Here is a 26031-nt window from a genome sequence, read left to right as displayed (position 1 = left end):
CCTGGCTAGGAGATAGGAGAATATTCAGCCTCTCCTGGAGGACAAATAGTAGAAGTAGATTTCAGATGTTTCTTTATTATTACAACGAACGTGTTTCAGCGTGACGTCCTCTTCAAAACCCTGGAGCTCCCCATGAGCCTTGTTTAGAGAGGGAGGTAGCAATAGTTTTCCTTTCCCTTCAGTCATCATGTGTTAGTAGCACAGGAGGGGGGAACATGTGTCATCACACATTGGCCCCGGCTCTCAGGACGTAAGTGGCAGAGTCCCCTGGTGTTCTCAGTGTGATGGGTCCTCATTATACGCTCACACCCCCATGACAGCCAGTGATATAACACTAACGGCCCACCTCTCAGCAGCACTGAGCACAATCATCATCAGAGTCATTGTGGTTCAGACCCACTGGGTCTCAGACACAGAGGACCTGGTTACCGGAGCCCGAGATGGGGTTTGGGCACAGTGTAATGATGGCTCTATTGTGTAGGCTCATACTGTTTACCAACACTCTCTCAGAGAAGCCCGTCAGTTGGTTGGAGTTCTATTTCCTGGCATTGGACTTACTTACTTGCTCCTCTTCATCCCCTCTGGGACATAAGGCCACAATGAGGACTTTACTGTGTACACTTATACCATTAGGCTGTTTTGTCATTCACTGTGTGACGACTTCTTAGTCCTCTGGAGACACGCAGGAGGAGAGGGCTGTGGGTCTTTTCAGAGGTACTCCCTTGAAACCATTTCCTTTTTCTCTTTGCTTGCTTCTAGGAATCGAAGGCCTTTAACCTCACATTAAATTAAATACAGAAAGCACTATGCAACTTGATGAATACTAGACCTACTTGCATTTATAAAAGTTGGTCTGAGAGCCCGGGTCTGAGAGTGTGGGTGACCTTAGTGTGTGTGATGGCTTTGATGGCTTTATCTCATTGTGTCCTATGTCTGACTTCTCACCTGTCTTTCTCTCCTTTCCTGTAGGTTATGAAGGAGGCAGTCTTCTGAAGTTCCTGCGGGACATAGAGCATAGCACAGAGATGGTTCTGGACCGATGGAACATTGACATCGTCCCTGTTGACAAGGAGGAGAAGGGAGACCCTGTCCCCAACAGCATCGTCAACAACTACTTCTCCATTGGAGTGGTGCGAGAACAGCACACACCTCTAAACATAGACACACTACACACGTAAACAGACATCCATACATGCATGCACACACACACTCACATACACACACACTCTAGTTATTCGTTTCACCAGGAAATGTTCGTTGACATGCAGAACCAATTTTCACCCTCAAATTCTTATCCTTAAAACAGACACACAATCCTACATGCCTGGCTCTCCATATTCAGTTCAAACCATAAGCAGGACATAGCAATGGTCAAATTGTGGTGTAGATAGGGGTTCCGATGGTCCTTCCCCAGAATTGCTTTGACATTTTAAAACAAATTTCCTACAATTCTACACAGTACGACATGACTTATTATGCCTTATTTTGAGGGGTACATGGGTATTTTGAAAACACAGTATAAGTGGAAGGATACGTGGAAGGACAATTCTTCACCATCTTTTATGAAGGTATTTCAAGGCAAGTATTAGGAATCCATAAAAGATGAAGACTGAGTTGTATTATAGTGGGACTTCGACTACCTTATGCCCAGTCCACATGTCCCCCCATCCCCCGGGGCGATTTCTCTTTTGGGACATAGGCTCAGTACTATGCCTCCGTATGGGATTGCCTATCCCAGCAGGAGTTAAACAATTTGCAGAATCTCCAGAGGTTTTTAAGCCTCTCAGGCAGGTTAATTACTGTATTTCCCCTTTTAATGGGAAGGAACCAGCATCGCCCTGGTCCCTGTTGCTTAGCAACCATTTATCGCTCTCCTCACAGTCCCACTGTTCAAAACAAATTACCATGGGCATGCCTCAAACGCATTAGACTAGAGGGACCAGAAGGACAAGGTCAAATGGGTGCTGTCTCAGTTGTTGTCTTAATGTCGCCCTCAATCAACCCCTGACACTTCAGATGGATGTTTTATATCTCTGTTATCAAATCTATGGTTGCTTAACAGTAAGGTGCCTGCAGCACCTCATTTGAGAAAGCAATCCCTTTTATGGTCTTTCCTCTCTTTATTTTCCTTTGCAGGGAAGCCTAAAAATACACAAACAGCCAGGAGTAGACAGTGAGACTTTGCCGAAGTTTGATTGGTCCAGACATATTATGTACCAATCACAGGTAGGACAAGGATGAGGGAGGAAGGGGCGAACTTGGCAGGGATACGAGGCACTATTGTGATGTTATGCAACCCGGCCTCCCACTGGTCCCAAGCCTGCCACATATTCAGCAGGTTTCTGCCAAACACATGAATCTACCATCCTGTTACTGCTGTGCTATGAGTACACCCTAGCCTGCTGGACCCATATACTGTATGTTTGTCCTGTATTGCCAACAATGACAATATTGAAAGCAGTTGACTGGGATCAGTACTTTGTCTCATAATTTTCAGCATATTGCTGATCGAATGGAAAGACAAAATGGTTTAATTAGAATGTGGATGTTATTAGCAAACGACCAACCCTCTGACCTTTATATCTAGACAATGGGTCTTTCTCCACTGTGTAATGCCTGTGTCAGAAGGGCCAGAGGATGCAGGCTAGGGGGCGGCCAGGGGACAATGCCCTCTCTGTGGGATTCAGATGTGGGCCGGGTGGGTGGTAGTGCCAGTGCCAGGATGGTCCAAACTTTGGTTGCAGCCACTGTCAAGCATTTACCCTGGCTGTACACCAGTTTTAAAGAAGTGCTGGCTACATTTAAAACTGTTATTGATGATATAACAGTGATTTACAGTCCATTTACATTCAAATATATCTCAATTCTGTGTTCCTGAGAGGACCTTTTAAGCTCAAACTGATCCCTTCGAAGGATTCTGTGTTTATGTAATCCACTATGCCCAATGCCATTCCCATGTTGTTGATGGCGCTTTTGGTCTGCTGTAGGCTAGTCCTAGCTCTCTGCCCTGATCTAATGCGGCATGGCATGGCCCTGAAACAGGGCAACAGATCTCATCTCCATGGCTTCAGTTGCCAAGGACAGATGGCTGCATATCTGTGCACCAATGACACCTGAGCAAACGAGCGCTAGCGCGATGACTCACGCCGTATCATGATGTAATCATTAACAGCCCCGAATCAGATTCAATGTCCATATCCATATTGGGGCATCACTTCCTGCCATCACAGTCACAGACCTTCCCCTCCCGGGACAGGGATTGGGTTGCCATGGCGTTGGCGCTCTCAAGGCCAATTTTCGAATCTCAACTGTCATCTGTTTCTTGTTGCAGTGAGTTAATTGAGGATGACGTGGTAGCCATATTGACTGTCACTAAGAGAATGCTCTAGGCTAGAGATAAAGATGTGTTTTGTGGTATTGCTAATCTGTTCCCTGCCTCAGATTACTTTGTATTGCGCTTGGGCATCAGTGCTCTGCACTAAGTACACACTAAAACTTGATCATATTAAATAACAAATAAAATCTAACAAAATCATACAACATACATCCTAAGAAGAGTCAACCATAAATCCATATTGAGAAGAGCTCATATAAAATCCTTCTCTGGTCACTGTCAAACTTTAGTCTGGATACAATGACTGAAGCTTGTCCACAGGAAACCAACTCTTTGACAAGACGGCTTCATGTCAGCCATTCTGGATCTATTTCACCATACAGACACTACATTAACATTAACCCTCAGTCATTACTGTAACCCTAACACACTGATCAAATGAGAGAGGAGTCTACATGTATATATGGCAGGCGCCTTGGGTTTCAACCCCAAATCCTGAGCCTCACTTCAATCCCACATCCCCATATTGCATTCCAAGACTTCCTTCCTTCCTTCCCTACCTTGCCTTGCCCTCTTAAAACCCCTGTAATTCAAACAATTCAGCCCCACTTCAGTCTCACATCCCCACGGAAATCCCCAAGACTTCCCTCCCTGCCGTGCCTTTACAGTACTGTATGTATTAGGCACTCCATATACTCCTATAATGTATTGCATCCCTGCACCCTGAGTGATCCCATTCCTAACCCTCACCCTGAAAATAATCTGTGTGAGGAATTAGTGAGAGGGAAATCACACCATGTCAGCAGCCATTAAAGAAGCCACCTCACCCCTTTCTCACCCCAGCCCCTTAGCTTGAGGAAGCCGATCTCTCCAGGGTACGAGAGAATGATGAAACGGGTCCTGCCATCAACAAGCTATCTGCTCTCCAAGCGTGGCTCTATGCCTAGCTATGAGAAGTGGAGATTGCCTGGGACTGGCTCTGACCCTTCTACCATGTAATGCTCTCTGGCTCTCTAGCTAAGCGTTAGCTATTGCTACTTACCCACCTTGTTACTCTGTGGTCTGTGGATCCAATCCACAGTGACCTGTCCTGTGTGTTGACAGCAGGGTGGGTAGTGCTTACTCAGGGGACAGCCAGGCCAGGCCTCGAGGGAGGGTAGAGGGAAGTGAAGGTTAGACTGAGGGGATAAAGATGGGAGAGAGAGAGGTGCAGGCGGAGGAGTAGTGCTGGCAACACCAAAGGTCAGGGGAAGTATCAGTGACAGGAAGTTAGCGTCTGCCAGGTTCAGACCAGGTTACCGCGGTAATGAATGACAGTGCTGAGTGACACCTGGCTGGGTCTTGAAGATAGGGAGGGAAACAACCCTACACCCAGTACTCTTCTCTATGCCTGTCGGAACACACATGCACTCACACAGAAACACATCATAGGTACACATCATACACAAAGTTACAGTATAAACCCTTTTACAAAATGAACCCACATATTCACACAAAATACTTGTCTCCCTTTCACACACACACACGCACACACGCACACACACACACACACACACACACACACACACACACACACACACACACACACACACACACACACACACACACACACACACACACACACACACACACACACACACACGCACACAAGCACACAAAGATACTGTATATAAGCAGAATGCATTGCTTACATAAAAACACAATTCTCTCAGGAACAGGTCCCCAGCGTTAGCGTTAGCACCTGCTACCTACAGCTATGATGACAGGGGCACAGATGGACTCCACACAGGCACAGAGGCACAGCAGCTTGCTACAATAGGCTCACTATGACCCTGTATGGGCATTCAGATCCAGAGCTCCGGTTCCGTTTGACCATCCTAATTTATCTTATTCAAAAGCAATTTCAATGGAAATTCTCAATTTAGAATTTAGTCCAGGCCTTGGCTTAATCTGTATCCAGGAAACCAACCAATAACAGTTTTGTAGAGCTGTATTTGTCAAATTGCAGAGTGTGATGCCCCGAACCAATGGGTGACTGGACTGGATGGATGGCTTTGAAGTATGTCCCAGTGCTGCAGAATGAGGAGAGGGTTGACGGGGGGAGGTAGGGGTGAGGGTTGACAGGGGGAGATAGGGGTGAGGGTTGAGAGGGGGGATAGAGGTGAGGGTTGAGAGGGGGAGATAGGGGTGACACCCACTTTTCCCCAGATCACACTTTGATGTTCCCGAAAGGGCACCAACCAAAATGGGTTGAAAAAGCAACCCATTTCTACCTCTATCTGGGGGCTGTGATAGAAATGGTTCTGAGGTGACATTTATTTTCCAGCGAGTGATTTGTTTGTTTGTCCACTCCCCATCCTCCCTCCCCCACCATGTGCCAAACATCAAATGGCAAGATCAAAACAACCTTCGTCACACAGAGTCAACTATGGTGGATAGCAAATGTCACATATTTACAGTGACAGTATTTGGGGACAGTATAGGCTACTGGCCGGTGCTTGCTCTAGGAGCACTGGACACAATCCAGTGTCACATATAGTTGCTATTTGTTGTGTTTTTTCGGAGGCTGTTGTGATACTGTGACACTGCGAGTCACATTAAGGTATTGTCCTAGATACAGGACATGCAGTCCTTCAATAAAAACAAATGTCATGATTTCTTTCCCACCTCTCTCCCTCCCTTTTTTAAACATGGCTCAAGGCCCAGAGGTTAACAACAAACCAACTCCCTGCATCCACCTATTTTGTAATCACTATGCCTAGTATTTGGCGTATGGTGTGTGGTTTTCATCCAGACCTCCAATAACACCTGTCCCCCCAGGTTCCAGTTTAAATGCATCCCATATTCACAGCCAAAGAGCCTGACCAAGTGGGCAGGTGCAGAGCTATTTTGGGACCCACTAGTTGATGATGTTGTGGGACATGTGTTAAGTTTGATGGAGGAAGAGCCCTGGAGATGACACAGGCTCCAGAGGATAGTGGGGGGAGGGTGATGCGGCGTGCCTTACCCCCAACCTTCCAATCTTTTCCGGTCTCCTCTCTGGCGACCGCTGAAACACCTGCACAGGCGGGCAGGTATCCAACCAATGCCCCAACAACCGATGGTTGGTCTCTCTGTAGGGCTGCAGGTCCGCTTCCTATTAGTGCCATGACCTGTGCCAGGCTGAATGGCGACCTGAACTCTGGTCCCTAGGGCAGTGGCTGGCACGCAGGGGTCTGGTCCCACTTCCTCCTTCTGTCCCATGTGGTGGGAAAGGAAAGGGAAGGAGGGAGAGAGGGGAGAGTGAGAGAGAGAGACCTGCTGACTGCAGGATGTGGTAGTGTTGAGCTGCCTGCCAGTCAGCATTCGACTGCCTGCCTGCCTCCAGTCTAAATATAGGAGCAGATCTGTTACAATGACAGGTCTGATTTGTCAATTATTCCCTCCTTCATTCTCTATGGCTTTCTCTCTCGCTCTCTCTCTCTATTGCTCTCTGGATCTCTCCTTCATCTTTTCTCTGGCAATATCTCATTCTCTCTCTATCTCTCTCTTCTTCCTCTTCTCTCTCTCTCTTTTGACATTCTGTCTTTGCTTTAATCATTCTTTGTGTTAGCAGAATGTGCTCTAGTTTCAATTTCAGCAATGTCGCCAAGACTTTTTTCCATTGTTGAGAATAGGTTTGACCTGATGGCCTTTCCAAAGGTTCGTTGTCCATTTATTTCTATGAGCAGATCAAAATGCCAAAAATAATTGCCATCTTCATTGCAGTCTAGTAACTATTCTCATAGCCACCATCATCACCATCACCACAACTGGTAGGAAGCCAGGTGTCTATCTTTCAGGACATGACGTCCATTGCCGCATTGACCATTTCCTCCATACCCCATCTTCTCTGCCTGTCCATTATCGGATAACCTCTCCTCCCCATCTAGTAAAATCACTTATTCATCCAGCGTGATGCTTTTTATCCTACAGTACAGTCACCATCTCTCATTTTGTGCTCTGTCCACCACACAAGACTAATATGAGTGAGATCACCCTGCCCTCAGGCCTCAGGTCATGGCAGAGCTAAGACGGGCTCTGGAGAACACACACACACATACCCTATATTTATAAGTGGGGTCATTCCTAGTGTTGGAGCCATTTGACTGATTACGTTGACCCCCTACCCCCAGAGGTAATCCAGGGCTGGGGTCAAACACACAACACGGGGGTAGGCAGGGCAGGGGGATAGGTGGTGACTTTTTAACCCTGTTATCATCCCTAGCGCAGTCCTAGGATCACATAGGCACAGGATCACAAGCACAAAGGTGATGCCCCAGTAGTAGCTTAAAACTGCTCTATGTCTCCCACTATAGGATGCGTCCATCGCTCATCGCTTCCACTTGATGAGAGAGAAGCACCCAGAGAAATTCAACAGCAGGTGAGAGATTGATATAGACTTTGTTTCACTTAACTTAAGGTGTATTGGTGTTACTGTATTGTCTCAAGCTGCTACTGACACAGTGAATGGTCACTACTCATTAGCTGCTCTCAACTTCCATCAACCAGATAGAGTCCCTCCATGCTGGGAAAACCTATAGCATATTAGAAGAAATGAATAATCAATGGTCAGGAAAAACCCTGCCTGCTTAGTGACATCAATAGATTGGCATTGCCTGGCTTCTGTCTATGATGGTAATGGAAACTATCTATCTGATTTTGTGACATAAAGAAGGGATCCATGCAGCCAAAGTACAGTGTCTATGCTAACTGACAAGCGGGCTGGCTGGCCGGTCCTTACTACCATTTTGAGTCCTGTTCTGATGCAATGTCTGTGAAATTTTGTACATGGGTCAAACATTTAAGGAAGTAGTTACGCACACCAGTTTGTACACAATTTGTAAAAATATTTTATTTTACTGAGGCATTTCTGACATTTTGCATGGTAATATGCAAAGATATTGTCCAATTTGTCACAAATTCGCTGACGAAGGAAAACATTTGTTAACTTGTGGCTTGATTGAACAATATTATGCAGTAAATGTGGGGAGCCGGGTAGCCTAGTGGTTAGAGCGTTGAGCCAGTACCCGAAAGGTGCTGAGCTGACAAGGTAAAAGATATCTGTCGTTCTGCCCCTGAACAAGGCCGGTCCCACTGTTCCCCGGTAGCCATCATTCTAAATAATAATTTGTTCTGAACTGACATGCCTAGTTAAAAATGTTTTTTATTAAATGTGTGATGATAGGTTGAAATTGCAAGCCCTTTTTTGTACTGCAGTGATCAGTCAGATTTATGCAATAATATTGCAGGCAGATCGCTCAAGAGTGGCTTCAGCGGGAAGTGCCTTCAAAACCGGACACTAGGGGCAACAGTGAGCGCTATTACCATCAAGTAGGCTTGGGTTTTGCTAGGGCGATGTGGATCAGAAGATTTTTGTTGTTATTTGTTTTAACCCTATCCCAAACCTTAACCGTTACCTTAACCCTTTGGAATGAGTGCCTAAACTTCATGTTTTAACCCTATCCAAAACATTAACCCTCAACCTTAGAAATTTGACTTTTGGAGAAACGAAATAATACTGAGTAGGAGGAGTCAACCCAGGGTGTCAAAACACTTAGAAGTTTAACATTTGGAGAAACGGAATAATACTGAGTAGGAGGAGTCAACCCAGGGTGTCAAAACACTTAGAAGTTTAACATTTGGAGAAACGGAATAATACTGAGTAGGAGGAGTCAACCCAGGGTGTCAAAACACTTAGAAGTTTAACATTTGGAGAAACGGAATAATACTGAGTAGGGGGAGTCAACCCAGGGTGTCAAAACACTTAGAAGTTTAACATTTGGAGAAACGGAATAATACTGAGTAGGGGGAGTCAACCCAGGGTGTCAAAACACTTAGAAGTTTAACATTTGGAGAAACGGAATAATAATGAGTAGGAGGAGTCAACCCAGGGTGTCAAAACACTTAGAAGTTTAACATTTGGAGAAACGGAATAATACTGAGTAGGAGGAGTCAACCCAGGGTGTCAAAACACTTAGAAGTTTGACATTTGGAGAAACGGAATAATACTGAGTAGGAGGAGTCAACCCAGGGTGTCAAAACACTTAGAAGTTTGACATTTGGAGAAACGGAATAATACTGAGTAGGGGAGTCAACCCAGGGTGTCAAAACACTTAGAAGTTTGACATTTGGAGAAACGGAATAATACTGAGTAGGGGGAGTCAACCCAGGGTGTCAAAAACAATTAGAAGTTTAACATTTGGAGAAACGGAATAATACTGAGTAGGGGGAGTCAACCCAGGGTGTCAAAACACTTAGAAGTTTGACATTTGTAACAACTTTGAAATTTGACATTTGGAGGAATGTAGATAAATGTCTAATTCTGCAGTGTGAGAGCTTGTTGCTCATTTAACTGTTTTTTTTTTTTTGTTATGCAGTAATAGTGCAGTGATTGGACAAATTTACAAGTCCTCACAGAATCACAAAATCCTGACAGGACTGAATATTTTCCATTGAATTCCTTGCCAGTCAGTCCTTGTGTAATAGTAATGCTCATATTAGAAGCAGCCGGAATCCACGCAACTCTTACTACCAGTCAAATGAATGACATGAATCATTTAGAACACTGGCTCCAGCTCTGGCCTTCAACTTTCCTTGCATAATGTTTTTTTAAACTTTTTATGATTACGTCACATTATAGTATATTTAATCAAAGGGTTATTTTCCTTACAACAGACAGACAGACAGACATTATGACTAAATGCTGCCTGTCAATGTCAGTTCACACAATGGAGGCTTGCTTCACATGACGTAGGTAGATTCAGATTCAGAGTGTTTAATGTACAGGGTTGCAGGTGTGATTGTAGGGTACAGTGAACATCTTAGGCTTCGAGCTCCAATATGCAGGACTAAGTGAAATAAAATATTGAAAATGGTCGTAAAAAACAACAATAGAAATAATACTATATACAATGCATTCAGAAAGTATTCCGACCCCTTCACTTTTTCCACATTTTGTTATGTTACAGCATTATTATAAAATTTATTAAATAAATGTTATTCCTCATCAATCTTTACACAATACCCCTTAAGGACAAAGTGGAAACACATTTTTAGAATTTTTTTCAAATGTATTCAAAATAAAAAACAGAAAAACCTTATTTGCATAAGTATTCAGACCCTTTGCTATGACACTTGAAATTGAGCTCAGGTGCATCCTGTTTCCATTGATCATCCTTGAGAAATCAGCCAGTTGAAATCATGAATCAGCTGACATAATTTTTATGTATATATACAAATAAAAAAATACAAATATATAAACAAAACATTTTCGATTTCCAGGTGAAATTGCGCCACATTAGCTCATTATCCAAATACATGTCACTAGAAAACAGCAAATGCAAATGCTGCTACTTTGCTGTTATTCTGGCAGCAATTTGATGTGACTGTAAGTTAGCTTTAATTGGCTAGCTAGCAAGGGATAAGAACGTTCCCAGCCAGTATAACAGTGGAACATTGAGAATGAACGACGGACACGTCTCTGGCAACCGAACCGATAGAACGAACAACCAGTGTGCTTGGGTAGCAACCCTAGATTTGGGTCGGGACTATATATTTTGGAAGGATGAAATAGTATGAATAAATTCAGAAAAATAACGTTTTTAATGAAAACATGTCAATCATTATTTGAATATGTTGTTAACCAGTTGTTTAAAAGTGATAAGGCACTCAAAGCCGGTGTTTGGAGGATATATTGGTACGGTTTGCCAGCCCTCCATTTCGTCTCCGGCCTAACAACACCCATACCGATATATCCTCCAAACACCAGCTTCTCAGGCATTATCATTTAAATAACAACTGTGGCAGTGATGAATAAATTAATGTCCATTTGGTGGAGACAGAGTAAAGACTGTTTAAGAGGTGGGGGGAATGGCCATAGGGGGAGCAGCATGACCATAAAAAAAACAATTAAAATTGTAATAAAAAAGTAATGATATACGTATTAACAACTGCAACAGTGATGAATGGGGGGGGGGGCAGCAGGAGAAAGAATGTAGTTGACTATCACTACGGTGTCCGTGTGGTTAGATCATTTCAGCCTCTCTGAGATGTGTACGCAGAGGAATTTGAAGTGATTGACCATCTCCCACGGTGGCCCCGTTGATGAGGATGGGGGCGTGTCCAGCCTGGTTCCTCCTGAAGTCCCTAATCAGCTCCTTTGTTTTGCTAACGTTGAGGGAGAGGTTGTTTATCTGGCACCAAACCATCAGAATGAGAGAGACCCCTGTGACTGACCCAAAATTAAGGAAAGCTTTGATTATGTACAGACTCAGTGAGCATAGCTTTGCTATTGAGAAAGGTCGCCATAGGCAGACCTGGCTCTCAACAGAAGACAGGCTATGTGCACACTGCCCACAAAATGAGATGGAAACTGAACTGCGCTTCCTAACCTCCTGCCAAGTGTATGACCATATTAGAGACACATATTTCCCTCAGATTACACAGATCCACAAAGAATTCAAAAGCAAATCCAATTTATATGAAATCCCATATCTATTGGGAGAAAGGCAATGTAAACATGTTTTTCATGCCAATAAAGCCCCTTAGAGAGAGAGAGACTCCCTGACTGACTGAGGTTGAAGCTGTCATCTCTATTTAAGGAAAGGGGACAAAGTGTAAGAACCAAATCACAGTTCTAGGCTCAATTATGTCCCATTGTGTCAAATTGCAGCAATTGAGGGAAAGAGGAACATCATTTGGGAGGTTGACGGGCTTAATGGGCAGCAACAGTGATGTCATGATGTCTCGATGTGTGACTAAACTGTACTGTATGTACTAAATACCTTGTGGATTTTTTAAATAAAGACGTTTCTCAGAACTGGATTGTCCCCCACCCCGTCACACACACACACCCTCCCAGTGGTCTTTTACAGTGCATCGTAAGTCCTTTGATGTTCATCTCTTTCATTTCCAGTCTTTGCTTGTCTTTAACCCACCCCCCCCCACTTTCACCCGATGCCTCCTCTACTCACTGATGACTTCCATTGAGATGCGCAGTAAAAGCACACATAACATAGCCCAAAGCTGGATGGGCTTTTGAGAATGCAGTTGGAAGTGTATGGCCTGCCTGTCTTTCCTCTTTGATGGCAGTTGCTGTGTGTGTGTGTGTGTGTGTGTGTGTGTGTGTGTGTGTGTGTGTGTGTGTGTGTGTGTGTGTGTGTGTGTGTGTGTGTGTGTGTGTGTGTGTGTGTGTGTGTGTGTGTGTGTGTGTGTGTGTGTGTGTGCGTGCAGCGGCTGGTTCAAAGAGGGCTGTGTGTAGTGGCTGGCTCAGGAGAGGTGAGTGGAGAACTATTGCCTGTAAAGCTGCTACTGCTGCTGCTGCCAGTGAGCCTGGCAGACTGTTTGGAACTGATCTACAAGGCACTCGGTGGGGTGCTTTACACAACCGGAAGTGAAAGTGTGTGGGTGTGGGTGCGTGCTAATGTGTACCTCTGTGTGTGTGTCTGTCGGTGAGTTGGTAGGTACAGTATGTGGGACATATAATCTAGGCCAACACTGAACCTTTACCTTGGTGACTAGGGGATGTTCTTTTACTTTGTCTTTGTTGTGATGTTCAGTTAAGTATGTGTCAGCAGGTGGTCTGTGACTGAGAGGGACAGTGACTGATTTAGAGTCCTATCTCCCTGTTGCAGCTCTTCATGTTGTATCTATGACACACACATACACACATGGGTGCCTCTGTTGTTGTTTACCACTGTGTCTAATTAGCCATATGTAGGCTAGTCCATGTATGGAAGTTCTAAAGAAGGAGGGGGGAAGCTTGTTACCAGTTTGAAACTTAATAATTCATGCGCAAGACAAGACTTAAGTCTCAGACCTAGATTTCCTCTCCCCATTCATCCAAAGACACGTGGCAGAACAACAGGAGGTAGAAGGATGGTTGAAACAGACAGGCAGAGATATTACAGCATACCTCAGGTTAATCAGGATATTGTCGTAAAACTGTTGTGAACTGCCACAGATTGATAGCCTGGACCCAGATCTGGTTGTGCTGTCTCGGCACTTAGGTGCCTTACAGATTGAGACCGAGAGCCTGAGACCGAGAGCCAGAGAGGAGCAGTGGATAAAGAGATATGGGGAGGACACATTCTAGTCTTTATTTCAGTTCTATTCTAATTTTAGAAATAAGATAAAATCTACTTTCGCATGGGGAGTTGTGTTTTATTTCATGTGGCTTGATTATTGCTACAATTCCAGTCAGTGGGTTACCAAGTCAATCATTATATTTATGCTGTTCCCAAATGCCACTGGGCCTACGAAAAGGAGAGAGGTTGCCACTACTTCCGGCGCCGACAGAGATGGCCGCCTCGCTTCGCGTTCCTAGGAAACTATGCAGTTTTTTGTTTTTTTTACGTGTTATTTCTTACATTAGTACCCCAGGTCATCTTAGGTTTCATTACATACAGTCGAGAAGAACTACTGTATATAAGATCAGCGTCAACTCACAATCAGTACGACCAAGAATATGTTTTTCGCGATGCGGATCCTGTGTTCTGCCTTACAAACAGGACAATGGAATGGATCGCATGCAGCGACCCAAAAACGACTCCGAAAAAGAGGGAAACGAGGCGGTCTTCTGGTCAGACTACGGAGACGGGCACATCGTGCCCCACTTCCTAGCATTCTTCTTGCCAATGTCCAGTCTCTTGACAACAAGGTTGATGAAATCCGAGCAAGGGTAGCATTCCAGAGGGACATCAGAGACTGTAACGTTCTGTGCTTCACGGAAACATGGCTCACTGGAGAGACGCTATCCGAAGCGGTGCAGCCAACGGGTTTCTCCATGCATCCCGCCGACAGAAACAAACACCTTTCTGGTAAGAAGAGGGGTGGGGGCGTATGCCTTATGGCTAACGAGGCATGGTGCGATGAAAGAAACATACAGGAACTCAAATCCTTCTGTTCACCTGATTTAGAATTCCTCACAATCAAATGTAGACCGCATTATCTACCAAGAGAATTCTCTTCGATTATAATCACAGCTGTATATATCCCCCCCAAGCAGACACATCGATGGCTCTGAACGAACTTTATTTAACTCTTTGCAAACTGGAAACCATTTATCCGGAGGCTGCATTCATTGTTGCTGGGATTTTAACAAGGCTAATCTGAAAACAAGACTCCCTAAATTTTATCAGCATATCGATTGCGCAACCAGGGGTGGAAAAACCTTGGATCACTGTTACTCTAACTTCCGCGACGCATATAAGGCCCTGCCCCGCCCCCCTTTTGGAAAAGCTGACCACGACTCCATTTTGCTGATACCTGCCTACAGACAAAAACTAAAAAAAGAAGCTCCCACACTGAGGTCTGTCCAACGCTGGTCCGACCAAGCTGACTCCACACTCCAAGACTGCTTCCATCACGTGGACTGGGACATGTTTCGTATTGCGTCAGATAACAACATTGACGAATACGCTGATTCGGTGTGCGAGTTCATTAGAACGTGCGTTGAAGATGTCGTTCCCATAGCAACGATTAAAACATTCCCTAACCAGAAACCGTGGATTGATGGCAGCATTCGCGTGAAACTGAAAGCGCAAACCACTGCTTTTAATCAGGGCAAGGTATCTGGTAACATGACTGAATACAAACAGTGCAGCTATTCCCTCCGTAAGGCTATCAAACAAGCTAAGCGTCAGTACAGAGACAAAGTAGAATCTCAATTCAACGGCTCAGACACAAGAGGCATGTGGCAGGGTCTACAGTCAATCACGGACTACAGGAAGAAATCCAGCCCAGTCACGGACCAGGATGTCTTGCTCCCAGGCAGACTAAATAACTTTTTTGCCCGCTTTGAGGACATTACAGTGCCACTGACACAGCCTGCAACGGAAACATGCGGTCTCTCCTTCACTGCAGCCGAGGTGAGTAAAACATTTAAACGTGTTTACCCTCGCAAGGCTGCAGGCCCAGACGGCATCCAACGCCGCACCCTCAGAGCATGCGCAGACCAGCTGGCTGGTGTGTTTACGGACATATTCAATCAATCCCTACACCAGTCTGCTGTTCCCACATGCTTCCGTCATCATGAAGTGCTTTGAGAGACTAGTCAAGGACCATATCACCTCCACCCTACCTGACACCCTAGACCCACTCCAATTTGCTTACCGCCCAAATAGGTCCACAGACGATGCAATCTCAACCACACTGCACACTGCCCTAACCCATCTGGACAAGAGGAATACCTATGTGAGAATGCTGTTCATCGACTACAGCTCGGCATTCAACACCATAGTACCCTCCAAGCTCGTCATCAAGCTCGAGACCCTGGGTCTCGACCCCGCCCTGTGCAACTGGGTACTGGACTTCCTGACGGGCCGCCCCCAGGTGGTGAGGGTAGGTAACAACATCTCCTCCCCGCTGATCCTCAACACTGGGGCCCCACAAGGGTGCGTTCTGAGCCCTCTCCTGTACTCCCTGTTCACCCACGACTGCGTGGCCACGCACGCCTCCAACTCAATCATCAAGTTTGCGGACGACACAACAGTGGTAGGCTTGATTACCAACAACGACGAGACGGCCTACAGGGAGGAGGTGAGGGACCTCGGAGTGTGGTGTCAGGAAAATAACCTCACACTCAACGTCAACAAAACTAAGGAGATGATTGTGGACTTCAGGAAACAGCAGAAGGAACACCCCCTATCCACATCGATGGAACAGTAGTGGAGAGAGTAGCAAGTTTTAAGTTCCTCGGCATACACATCACAGACAAACTGAATTGGTCCACTCACACAGACAGCATCGTGAAGAAGGCGCAGCAGCGCCTCTTCAACCTCAGGAGGCTGAAGAAATTCAGCTTGTCACCAAAAGCACTCACAAACTTCTACAGATGCACAATCGAGAGCATCCTGGCGGGCTGTATCACCGCCTGGTACGGCAACTGCTCCGCCCTCAACCGTAAGGCTCTCCAGAGGGTAGTGAGGTCTGCACAACGCATCACCAGGGGCAAACTACCTGCCCTCCAGGACACCTACACCACCCGATGTTACAGGAAGGCCATAAAGATCATCAAGGACATCAACCACCCGAGCCACTGCCTGTTCACCCCGCTATCATCCAGAAGGCGAGGTCAGTACAGGTGCATCAAAGCTGGGACCGAGAGACTGAAAAACAGCTTCTATCTCAAGGCCATCAGACTGTTAAACAGCCACCACTAACATTTAGTGGCTGCTGCCAACACACTGACACTGACTCAACTCCAGCCACTTTAATAATGGGAATTGATGGGAAATGATGTAAATATATCACTAGCCACTTTAAACAATGCTACCTTATATAATGTTACTTACCCTACATTATTCATCTCATATGCATACGTAAATACTGTACTCTATATCATCGACTGCATCCTTATGTAATACATGTATCACTAGCCACTTTAACTACGCCACTTTGTTTACATACTCATCTCATATGTATATACTGTACTCGATACCATCTACTGTATCTTGCCTATGCTGCTCTGTACCATCACTCATTCATATATCCTTATGTACATATTCTTTATCCTCTTACACTGTGTATAAGACAGTAGTTTAGGAATTGTTAGTTAGATTACTTGTTGGTTATTACTGCATTGTCGGAACTAGTAGCACAAGCATTTCGCTACACTCACATTAACATCTGCTAACCATGTGTATGTGACAAATAAAATTTGATTTGATTTGGAGTTAACCTGCTGACAGAATGGCTGGTTATCATGATTGTTATTTTGTCACATTGTAAAACTATGCAACAGAAGATAGACACTGTCTGGGCATCCCAATTGGCACCCTATTCTAGTGCACTACCCTATTCTAGGGCACTACTTGGACCATAGGGTTCTGAAAGTATTCCCCAGAATATCAACACTGTGATGCTGTTGACTCTGTGACTAACTGACTCTCTGTCTGTGCCATTTGGCTGGCGTTCCGGACACAGAGACAATGGTAGCACTGCTGGCCAAGGATGTTTGCAACAATGCTTTAACACATCAACTTTGGTTTGTAAAACTTCTGGGGCTTTTTTGGTGCAGGACAGTGGCTCTATATCTAGAGATGATTAGACTACCAGGCACTTTGGTCTCCCATTACTGTGAGAGCCAGAGAGAGAGAGGGGACTGGTGAGAAAATATCACTCAATGAGTGACCTTTGACATGGCTGAATTCAGAGAGTGAGTGGCCTAATGGACTATATGCCTGAGTGCTTTGTTGTGCTCCATGTCATAGACAAACACACACACACTCACACACATACACCCACCCACCCACACACACACACACACACACACACACACACACACACACACACGCGCACACACACACACACACACACACACACACACACACACACACGACCCCTCTCGCCACTGTGTGAGATCTGACACCTTAGCCAACGGAGGAGCCATCAGCATGTGTAAGCCCCAGTAGCCCCAGTAGTTCCAGTAGCCCCAATAGTCAGACCACAGGGAGCATGGAACCTTGGTGCGATTGACCACAGAGACATAGCACAATGCAATGGGGTGCGTGCGTGTGTGCGTGCGTGCTTGCGTGTGTGTGTCGGGCCCCAGGGGGAGGAAGTTTTAGATCAGTGTCAGATTGCCCTGTGAGAAAAAAGTAAAACATCTCTTGATGCTTTTGTTGGTCTCATTACAATGACACTGTAGGGTCTTGGTTAAGTCCAATGGGCAATCGGTTTCCCAATGGTTTCCCAGCGGTAACAATGCAGATTAGAAGAGAGGCAGGGCGTCTAGGCTGCATTTAGTCAAAGAATGTAACAAAAGACCGAGCCTCACCTTTGACATTATGATATATTATATTTCACTCTTACAATTCAGCCACCACAGAAGGAGGAGGGGGCAGGGGCTTTGACAGGTGTTGTGAATGACACCTACCTAGATGTCAGAATGGAACACTCCTGGCCAGAATGGGCTAATGGAGCTCCTCCTTCTCTAGGGGAGAAGATCTTTATTCCTTTATTCATCCCTTTACAGTCAATATGTAGTAGACTACAATAGACTTTTGTTGGGCACTACCAAGAGCATTCACAGTCTAAGCACAGAGCACTGACCTGGATCTGTGCTGCTGTGCCAGCTGCTGTCAATATGAATTATTCTCAAGCTAATCGGGGCATTGCTTCATTATTTTCACATTGATTAATCAAGTTCAATCAATGCAATCTGCAGAGACTGTCTATAGCAAGGTTATCAAAATTGTTACATTTACAACATATATATATATATAGGTTTTATATATATATTATATATATATATATAATGTAATGGATTAATGTAATGGATTAATGTAATCTTCAAAATATGAAGATACTCCAAACGTTTAGAACATTTAAAATCCATCAGATATTGACTGAATTGTTGCACATAAAACATTTTACTGGCACAGACAAATAATTAATGGAGTTCAGGGATTTTTGTGAGAATTAAAGGTATTCAATTTATTCTAACATTTCTTAGAAGACACTCATTCAGTGTATTCAGAAAGTATTCAGACCCCTTCCCTTTTTCCACATTTTATTACGTTACAGCCTTATTCTAAAATTGATTAAATAAAACATTTTCCTCATCAATCTGCAGGTCTGAATACTTACAGTTGAAGTCGGAAGTTTACATACACTTAGATTGGAGTCATTAAAACTTGTTTTTCAACCACTCCACAAATTTCTTGTTAACAAACTATAGTTTTGGCAGGTCAGTTAGGACATCTACTTTGTGCATGACACAAGTAATTTTTCAACAATTGTTTACAGATTATTTCACTTATAACTCACTGTATCACAATTCCAGTGGGTCAGAAGTTTACTGTGCCTTTGAAGAGCTTGGAAAATTCCAGAAAATAATGTCATGGCTTTAGAAGCTTCTGATAGGCTAATTGACATTGTTTGAGTCAATTGAAGGTGTACATGTGGATGTATTTCAAGGCCTACTTTCAAACTCAGTGCCTCTTTGCATGACATCAATGGAAAAGAAATCAGCCAAGACCTCAGGAAAAAAATTGTAGACCTCCACAAGTTTGGTTCATCCTTAGGAGCAATTTTCAAACTCCTGAAGGTACCACGTTAATCTGTACAAACAATAGTACTCAAGTATAAACACCATGGGACCACGCAGCCGTCATACCGCTCAGGAAGCTCTGCCTCCTAGAGATGAATGTACTTTTGTGCGAAAAGTGCAAATCAATCCCAGAACAACAGCAAAGGACCTTGTGAAGATACTGGAGGAAATGGGTACAAAAGGATTTATATCCACAGTAAAACAAGTCCTATATCAACATAACCTGAAAGGCCACTCAAGCAAGGAAGAAGCCACTGCTCCAAAATCACCATTAAAAAAAAGCCAGACTACGGTTTGCAACTGCACATGGGGACAAAGATCGTACTTTTTGGAGAAATGTCCTCGGGTCTGATGAAACAAAAATAGAACTGTTTGGCCATAATGACCATCGTTATGTTTGGAGGAGAAAGGGGGAGACTTGCAAGCCGAAGAACATCATCCAAACCATGAAGCACGGGGGTGGCAGCATCATGTTGTTGGGGTGCTTTGCTGGAGGAGGGACTGGTGCACTTCAGAAAATAGATGGCATCATGAGGAGGAAATTATGTGGATATATTGAAGCAACATCTCAAGACATCATTCAGGAAGTTGAAGCTTGGTCACAAATGGGTCTTCCAAATGGACAATGACCCCAAGCATACTTCCATAGTTGTGGCAAAATGGCTTAAGGGCAACAAAGACAAGGTATTGGAGTGCCCATCACACAACCCTGACCTCAATCCCATAGAAAATGTGTGGGAAGAACTGAAAAAGCGTGTGTGAGCAAGGAGGAATGGGCCAAAATTCACCCAATTTCTACCCTAAACAATTTAAAGGCAATGCTACCAAATACTAACTGGTGTATGTAAACTTCTGACCCACTGGGAATGTGATGGAAGAAATAAAAGCTGAAATAAATCGTTCTCTCCACTATTATTCATACATGGCTTCCCTGAGTTATAACTGAATCTCCTCCCAACGAATCAGTATAGTTGATCTGGAACTGGGATAACCATTGTATCACTCTTACTTAATAAGCACCTTTATCAACTGCAGGTCTTTAGGTTGATGTAAACTGGTCATCTGATTGGATTAACTGAGATCCCAGAACAGGGTTAGTTACTGGGATTAGTATTCCCCAGCATTCACACACGCACAGCCCCTCCCTAGTCTCGCCTCATCTCTCACTTCCAAACCAAACACCTCATGCCCATTTTATCATCAGCCCCTCCCTAGTCTCGCCTCATCTCCCACTTCCAAACCAAACACCTCATGCCCATTTTATCATCAGCACCTCCCTCTCTTCTGCCTCCCACCCCCTCATATCTCTGGGTGTAACAGTGCAAGCCATGGCACAGCCATACACACACAGCCTCCCTCTGTCTGTATCTCAGTCAGGATCAACCAGATAAAGGCTGCTGGGTCCTTCCATCAAATAAGTACCTTTTGGGTTGTGTACCTCAGTCAACAAAGTTTTATTTCACCTAATTTTAACTTTCTGTCATAAATTGTTCAAGTTAATAAAAAAATAAAAAATCCCATCTCAAGAGGTTAAATAAAAGCATAGTAAGTGCCTATTAAGTGCAAAATAAAGTGACCTTGCATGCATCATTTTTTCCCACGCAATGGTTGGTATTTTTAAATGTTGAACTTGACGGGAAAGTGTGCATATCTCCGCGCAAATCTCAAACCCTGCTTGAACACAACTTCTAGAAGGTTGATCAACTGTATTGCAAGCAAATAGGCTTATTGTTAGTTTGGGGGAAATGGGAGGTGTTTGATGCACCTCCCATAATCATGGTAAGCTAAAAAGAACATTAAAACGTAGGCCTCATGATAAAACAGATGCATTTTCCATTGGTAAGGAGATCGCATAGCTGCATGTCCTCTAATAAGTTTATTTTACTTGTATTATATAGGCTTAAATCATAATCATATTGCAGGACGTCTCTCTCCTTTTCTGACATAACTAGTTTAAATGATTCCCACGACACAACAAATAGTAGGCTACCATTTATCAATCACTCATTCAATAGCCAAGCATGCTGGAAAGTAAATAGACCGGTAGCCTTGACAGTAGACCTAATCCTATGTGACAGTATGGGTAGGCTCCAGTATTGCTGTGCAATAGGATTAGGAGCGTGAAATCGTAGCCTTACCTATTTAATTTCAGAGCCTATACCAAGCCTGGAGATATCAATATATGATTGTGTTTATATACAAAATATTGAACAACAATTCATAATTTGCATGGAAGTGTGGAGTGTAGCATTTACTTTTAAATTGCTTGAAAGGACAATCAATCCTGCAGAATGCACGGCCAGTGCTTGGCATTCGCTAGGCAGCGTGCATTTTGTTGTTTGGAAAGGTCACTGTAACATTCTGCCCACACCTCTACAGAAATGTGATCAAATTTGCCATTGCACTTTCTTTTAGAAACTATCATGGCCCAGTTCCAACATCTCAAAATAATACTGCAAACGAGGGCATTTTTGTTACCATAAAATGTGAATGGAGGGCGTTTTCCAGGAGGTATTGTAGCACTCATTCACAACCGCACAAATATAATATGGCTCTAGTTTATCAATGAAAATATGTATATATGTTGCGCGCGACAGTTTGATAAATCCCAATAATTTGTGGCGCACAAAACTCCTAGACCTAGAATCTCATTGTATGCCAGAATTTAATAACAAATGTAGCACGGTTGATAAATGAGGCCCACAAAATGGCCAATAAGAGCAGAAGCAGGTCACCTGCTTTTCCACTACGATTTGACTATTAGTTGTTCAATGTTTCTTTTGATATATTTTTTTTCAAAAGGAATAGTTTCACCATTTATATGAAACTTCAGTTCACGTAACAGGGTTGACCTTAAAGTGAGGGATAGACATTTCGTATGATTAGATTAATCACTAATCACATTAAATAAATAATCATCTTCAGAAATGACTGTCAAAGCACCAAAATAACCAGGGCTTTTCAATGATGGTGAAAACTTGGAGAAATGTTGGGGTTAAAACAGAGGAACGTCAAAATGCGGATGTCTTTATTCATATTAAAAATCAGATTTTTGAATTTGCCATGTGGTGCATATATTAAAGGGCACTTCATTTAATATAACAGGATTTGAAAATGAAATATTGGTGCACAATGTCATATTTTCGTGGAACGACCCTACTGTTGCTGCCCATGCAAGCCGAGGTAAGCTTTGACTGATCTGTACCACAGATACAGGAAGGGAGGGAGGGAGTGATGAGGAAGCAGAGGGGAGGTCAGTTGGTCACTGCTCTCACTGGGGATTAGGAGAGATGGTTATCACTCTGATGGGGGGGGGGGGGGGGGGGTTGAAGGATGAATGGGCGTAGGGGTTTAGTGCCCCAAGGACTTTTGTGAATCTGAAGCCGCTGTTTTAACCACAACACTGTCATTTCATACCACCTGTATCTAGGTCTACGTTTGTATCCCCCTCCCTTTCCCATCCTTAAGATGCTGCTAGCCACAATGTCCTCCCTCCCGTAATTAAATATCAATCCATCCATCAACGTTGGTTCTCTCTCCAGTGTGTTTTGGCTGGGCTCCAATCAGGAAGACTGATCAGTCTTTGCCTCCTGAGGCCACAGTTAGCCCAGTTTGAACCTGTGAACCCATTCCTGTCCATTCACCAGCCCTCCATACAGACAGGCACAGCCTTGCATGTTGAGCTGGAACTCTCAAAGCATATGAATGAAAAACCCTTTTCTCATCAGTATACAAAATGGTCTCTGAGTCTGAAACACTAGTGCCAGAAGGCTGTGAGCCTAGGCCAAATGCAGCTTTTATTCAGTGCATTTTCTGAAGGTTTTTCTCAGCACTCAGGGGGATACAAGCAGGGCTTGTGGAGGTACCTTTCTCTCCCTGGCGCTCTCCTCTGTCCAAAAGAGACAGAAAAAAAACATTTCAGTTAATTGCATTTTTACAGGGCTTCTCAAGTGGAAGCTAGCTAATGAGGTTAGGCAGTTTGGCTCATTGAGAATTGAAACCGTGTCTAATTGTGATCTCAAATATGCTCATAATCCTATAATTGACAGAGCAGAGGTTTCTAGTGAACCGTGAGGTGAGTGTGAGGAAGACTGAACATTGAACTATGTCTTCAAGTAACACTGGATGATTATGGGGTAGTTATTGAGGTGGCAAGCTGCTTTGAACTATATTTACAGTTTGAGACTCTGGAGGGATATACATGTATATTACAAGTACCTAGCTAATGTAGTAAAAAGCATACAATACCAGTCCAAAGTTTTAGAACACCTACTCATTCAAGGGTTTTTCTTTATTTTTACTATTTTCTACATTGCAGGATAATAGTGTATTTTTATATTTGAGATTCTTCAAATAGCACCATTTGCTTTGATGACAGCTTTGTACACTCTTGCCATTCTCTCAACCAGCTTCAAGTGGAATTATTTTCCAACAGTCTTGAAGGAGTTCCCACATATGCTGAACATTTGTTGACTGCTTTTCCTTCACTCTGCAGTCCAACTCATCCCAAACCATCTCAATTAGGTTGATGTCAGGGGATTGTGGAGGCCAGGTCATCTGATGCAGCACTCCATCACTCTCCTTCTTGGTAAAATAGCCCGTACACAGCCTGGGGATGTGTTGGGTCATTGTCCTGTTGAAAAACAAATGAAAGTCATAACCAGATGGGTTGGCATATCACCGCAGAATGCTGTGGTAGCCATGCTGGATAAGTGTGCCTTGAATTCTAATGTCTAGTCTAATGTCCATTGCTCTTGCTTTTTGGCCCAAGCAAGTCTCTTCCTCTTATTGGTGTCCTTTAGTAGTGGTTTCTTTGCAGCAATTCAACCATGAAAGCATGATTCACACAGTCTCCTTAGAACAGTTGATGTTGAGATGTGTATGTTACTTGAACTCTGTGAAGCATTTTTTGGGCTGCAATTTCTGAGGCTGGTAACTCTAATTAACTTATCCTCAGAGGTAACTCTGAGTCTTCCATTCCTGTGCCGGTCCTCATGACAGCCAGTTTCATCATAGCGCTTGATGGTTTTTGCGACTGCACTTGAAGAAACTTTCAAAGTTCTTGAAATTGTCCGTATTGACTGACCTTCACATCTTAAGGTAATGATGGACTATCGTTTCTCTTTGTTCATTTGAGCTGTTCTTCTCATACTATGGACTTGGTCTTTAACTAAATAGGGCTATCTTCTGTAAACCACCCCTACCTTGTCACAACACAACTGATTGGCACAAACACACGAAGAAGGAAAGAAATTCAACAAATGAACTTTTAACAAGAAACACCTGTTAATTGAAATGCATTCCAGGTGACTACCTCATGAATCTGGTTGAGAGAATGCCAAGAGTGTGCAAAGGTGTCATCAAGGCAAAGGGTGGCTACTTTGAAGAATCTCAAATATAAAATATATTTTGATTTGTTTAACACTTTTTTGATTATTACATGATTTCATATGTGTTATTTCATAGTTGTGATGTCTTCACTATTATTCTACAACGTAGAAAATAGTCAAAATAAAGAAAAACCCTTGAATGAGTAGGTGTGAACATTTTGGACCGGTAGCGTATATCTCCCTCTAAAGCTTATTGACACATTGTGTTTGTTTGGTTTATTCCCACTGTACTGAAATACACTGATGTCTAGTCTAGAGAGCCCTGCTGCACCACTGTGTAACAGTAACATGGTACCGGCTTTGCCCACATGGCAACAGAGCTCGCTTTACCAATAACCATGTTGTCAATATCAGCAAGACAGCTCGACCTGTGTTTGCCATGTTTCTGGAACACACTGTTAAATGGACCTGATTTCTTGTTAGCATAGAAGAAGTACAAACGCATTACTTTTTGTTTTGACCAGACTGACCGTGAAATACTTGTGCCTTTCACTGTAGTTGTTGAGTAGAACAAGTCCTCAGGGAAGCAGTAAATGTTCTGAGGCCTGGTACAGGATGAGGTGCAGACGGAGGTGTTGTGTAGGACCATGCAGTGAATGACTGAAGGCGGATTCTTGCAGTCTGAGATGTACAGCCTTGTCTGTCTGATTGATCAGTATCGAGACACTGTCTGTCTGTCTGTCTGTCTGTCTGTCTGTCTGTCTGTCTGTCTGTCTGTCTGTCTGTCTGTCTGTGTCTGTCTGTCTGTCTGTCTGTCTGTCTGTCTGTCTGTCTGTCTGTCTGTCTGTCTGTCACGCACACACAGACACACACACAGACACACACACACAGACACACACACACACACACACACACACACACACACACACACACACACACACACACACACACACACACACACACACACACACACACACACACACACACACACACACACACACACACACACACACACACACACAGCACACACACTCCCAATACTGGCTCATGTTGCCCTTGGGGATTTGAATCTCTCTTCACAGCCAGTGATGTTCCTTTCCCACACCTAACAGCTGTCTCACTGAGGTTTCTTTGTGTAGCCCATCAACCTTTCACCAGGACTGGGGAGGTACAGTAGAAGAGATGAAATAGCAGGGCTCAGTAGGACAGTAGAGTCCACGTCTTTACAATCCAGATCCATTTAGATAGGCAATTCTTTCCCCTGGGGACAAGGATGTTGTAATCTGATCATAAAA

General features: G+C 43.9%; 1 protein-coding gene across 3 annotated transcripts in view; it reads left to right on the top strand.

The window, feature by feature from the left end:
• The window catches only part of LOC135519328 (diacylglycerol kinase beta), a 166679-nt gene that overhangs the window by 104007 nt on the left and 36641 nt on the right, over positions 1-26031 (top strand). For all 3 annotated transcript variants that reach the window (XM_064944505.1, XM_064944504.1, XM_064944506.1), the window contains 2 exons: positions 970-1130; positions 7672-7736. In XM_064944505.1, coding sequence (XP_064800577.1) covers positions 970-1130; positions 7672-7736 — 226 coding nt within the window. The remainder of the gene's footprint in view (positions 1-969; positions 1131-7671; positions 7737-26031) is intronic.

This window comes from Oncorhynchus masou, chromosome 29 (assembly GCF_036934945.1).
Source record: "Oncorhynchus masou masou isolate Uvic2021 chromosome 29, UVic_Omas_1.1, whole genome shotgun sequence".
In the NCBI taxonomy this organism is placed as follows: Eukaryota; Metazoa; Chordata; class Actinopteri; order Salmoniformes; family Salmonidae; genus Oncorhynchus; species Oncorhynchus masou.
The sequence above is the reverse complement of the archived record's forward strand: the minus strand, read 5'-3'. Positions and strand labels throughout refer to the sequence as shown.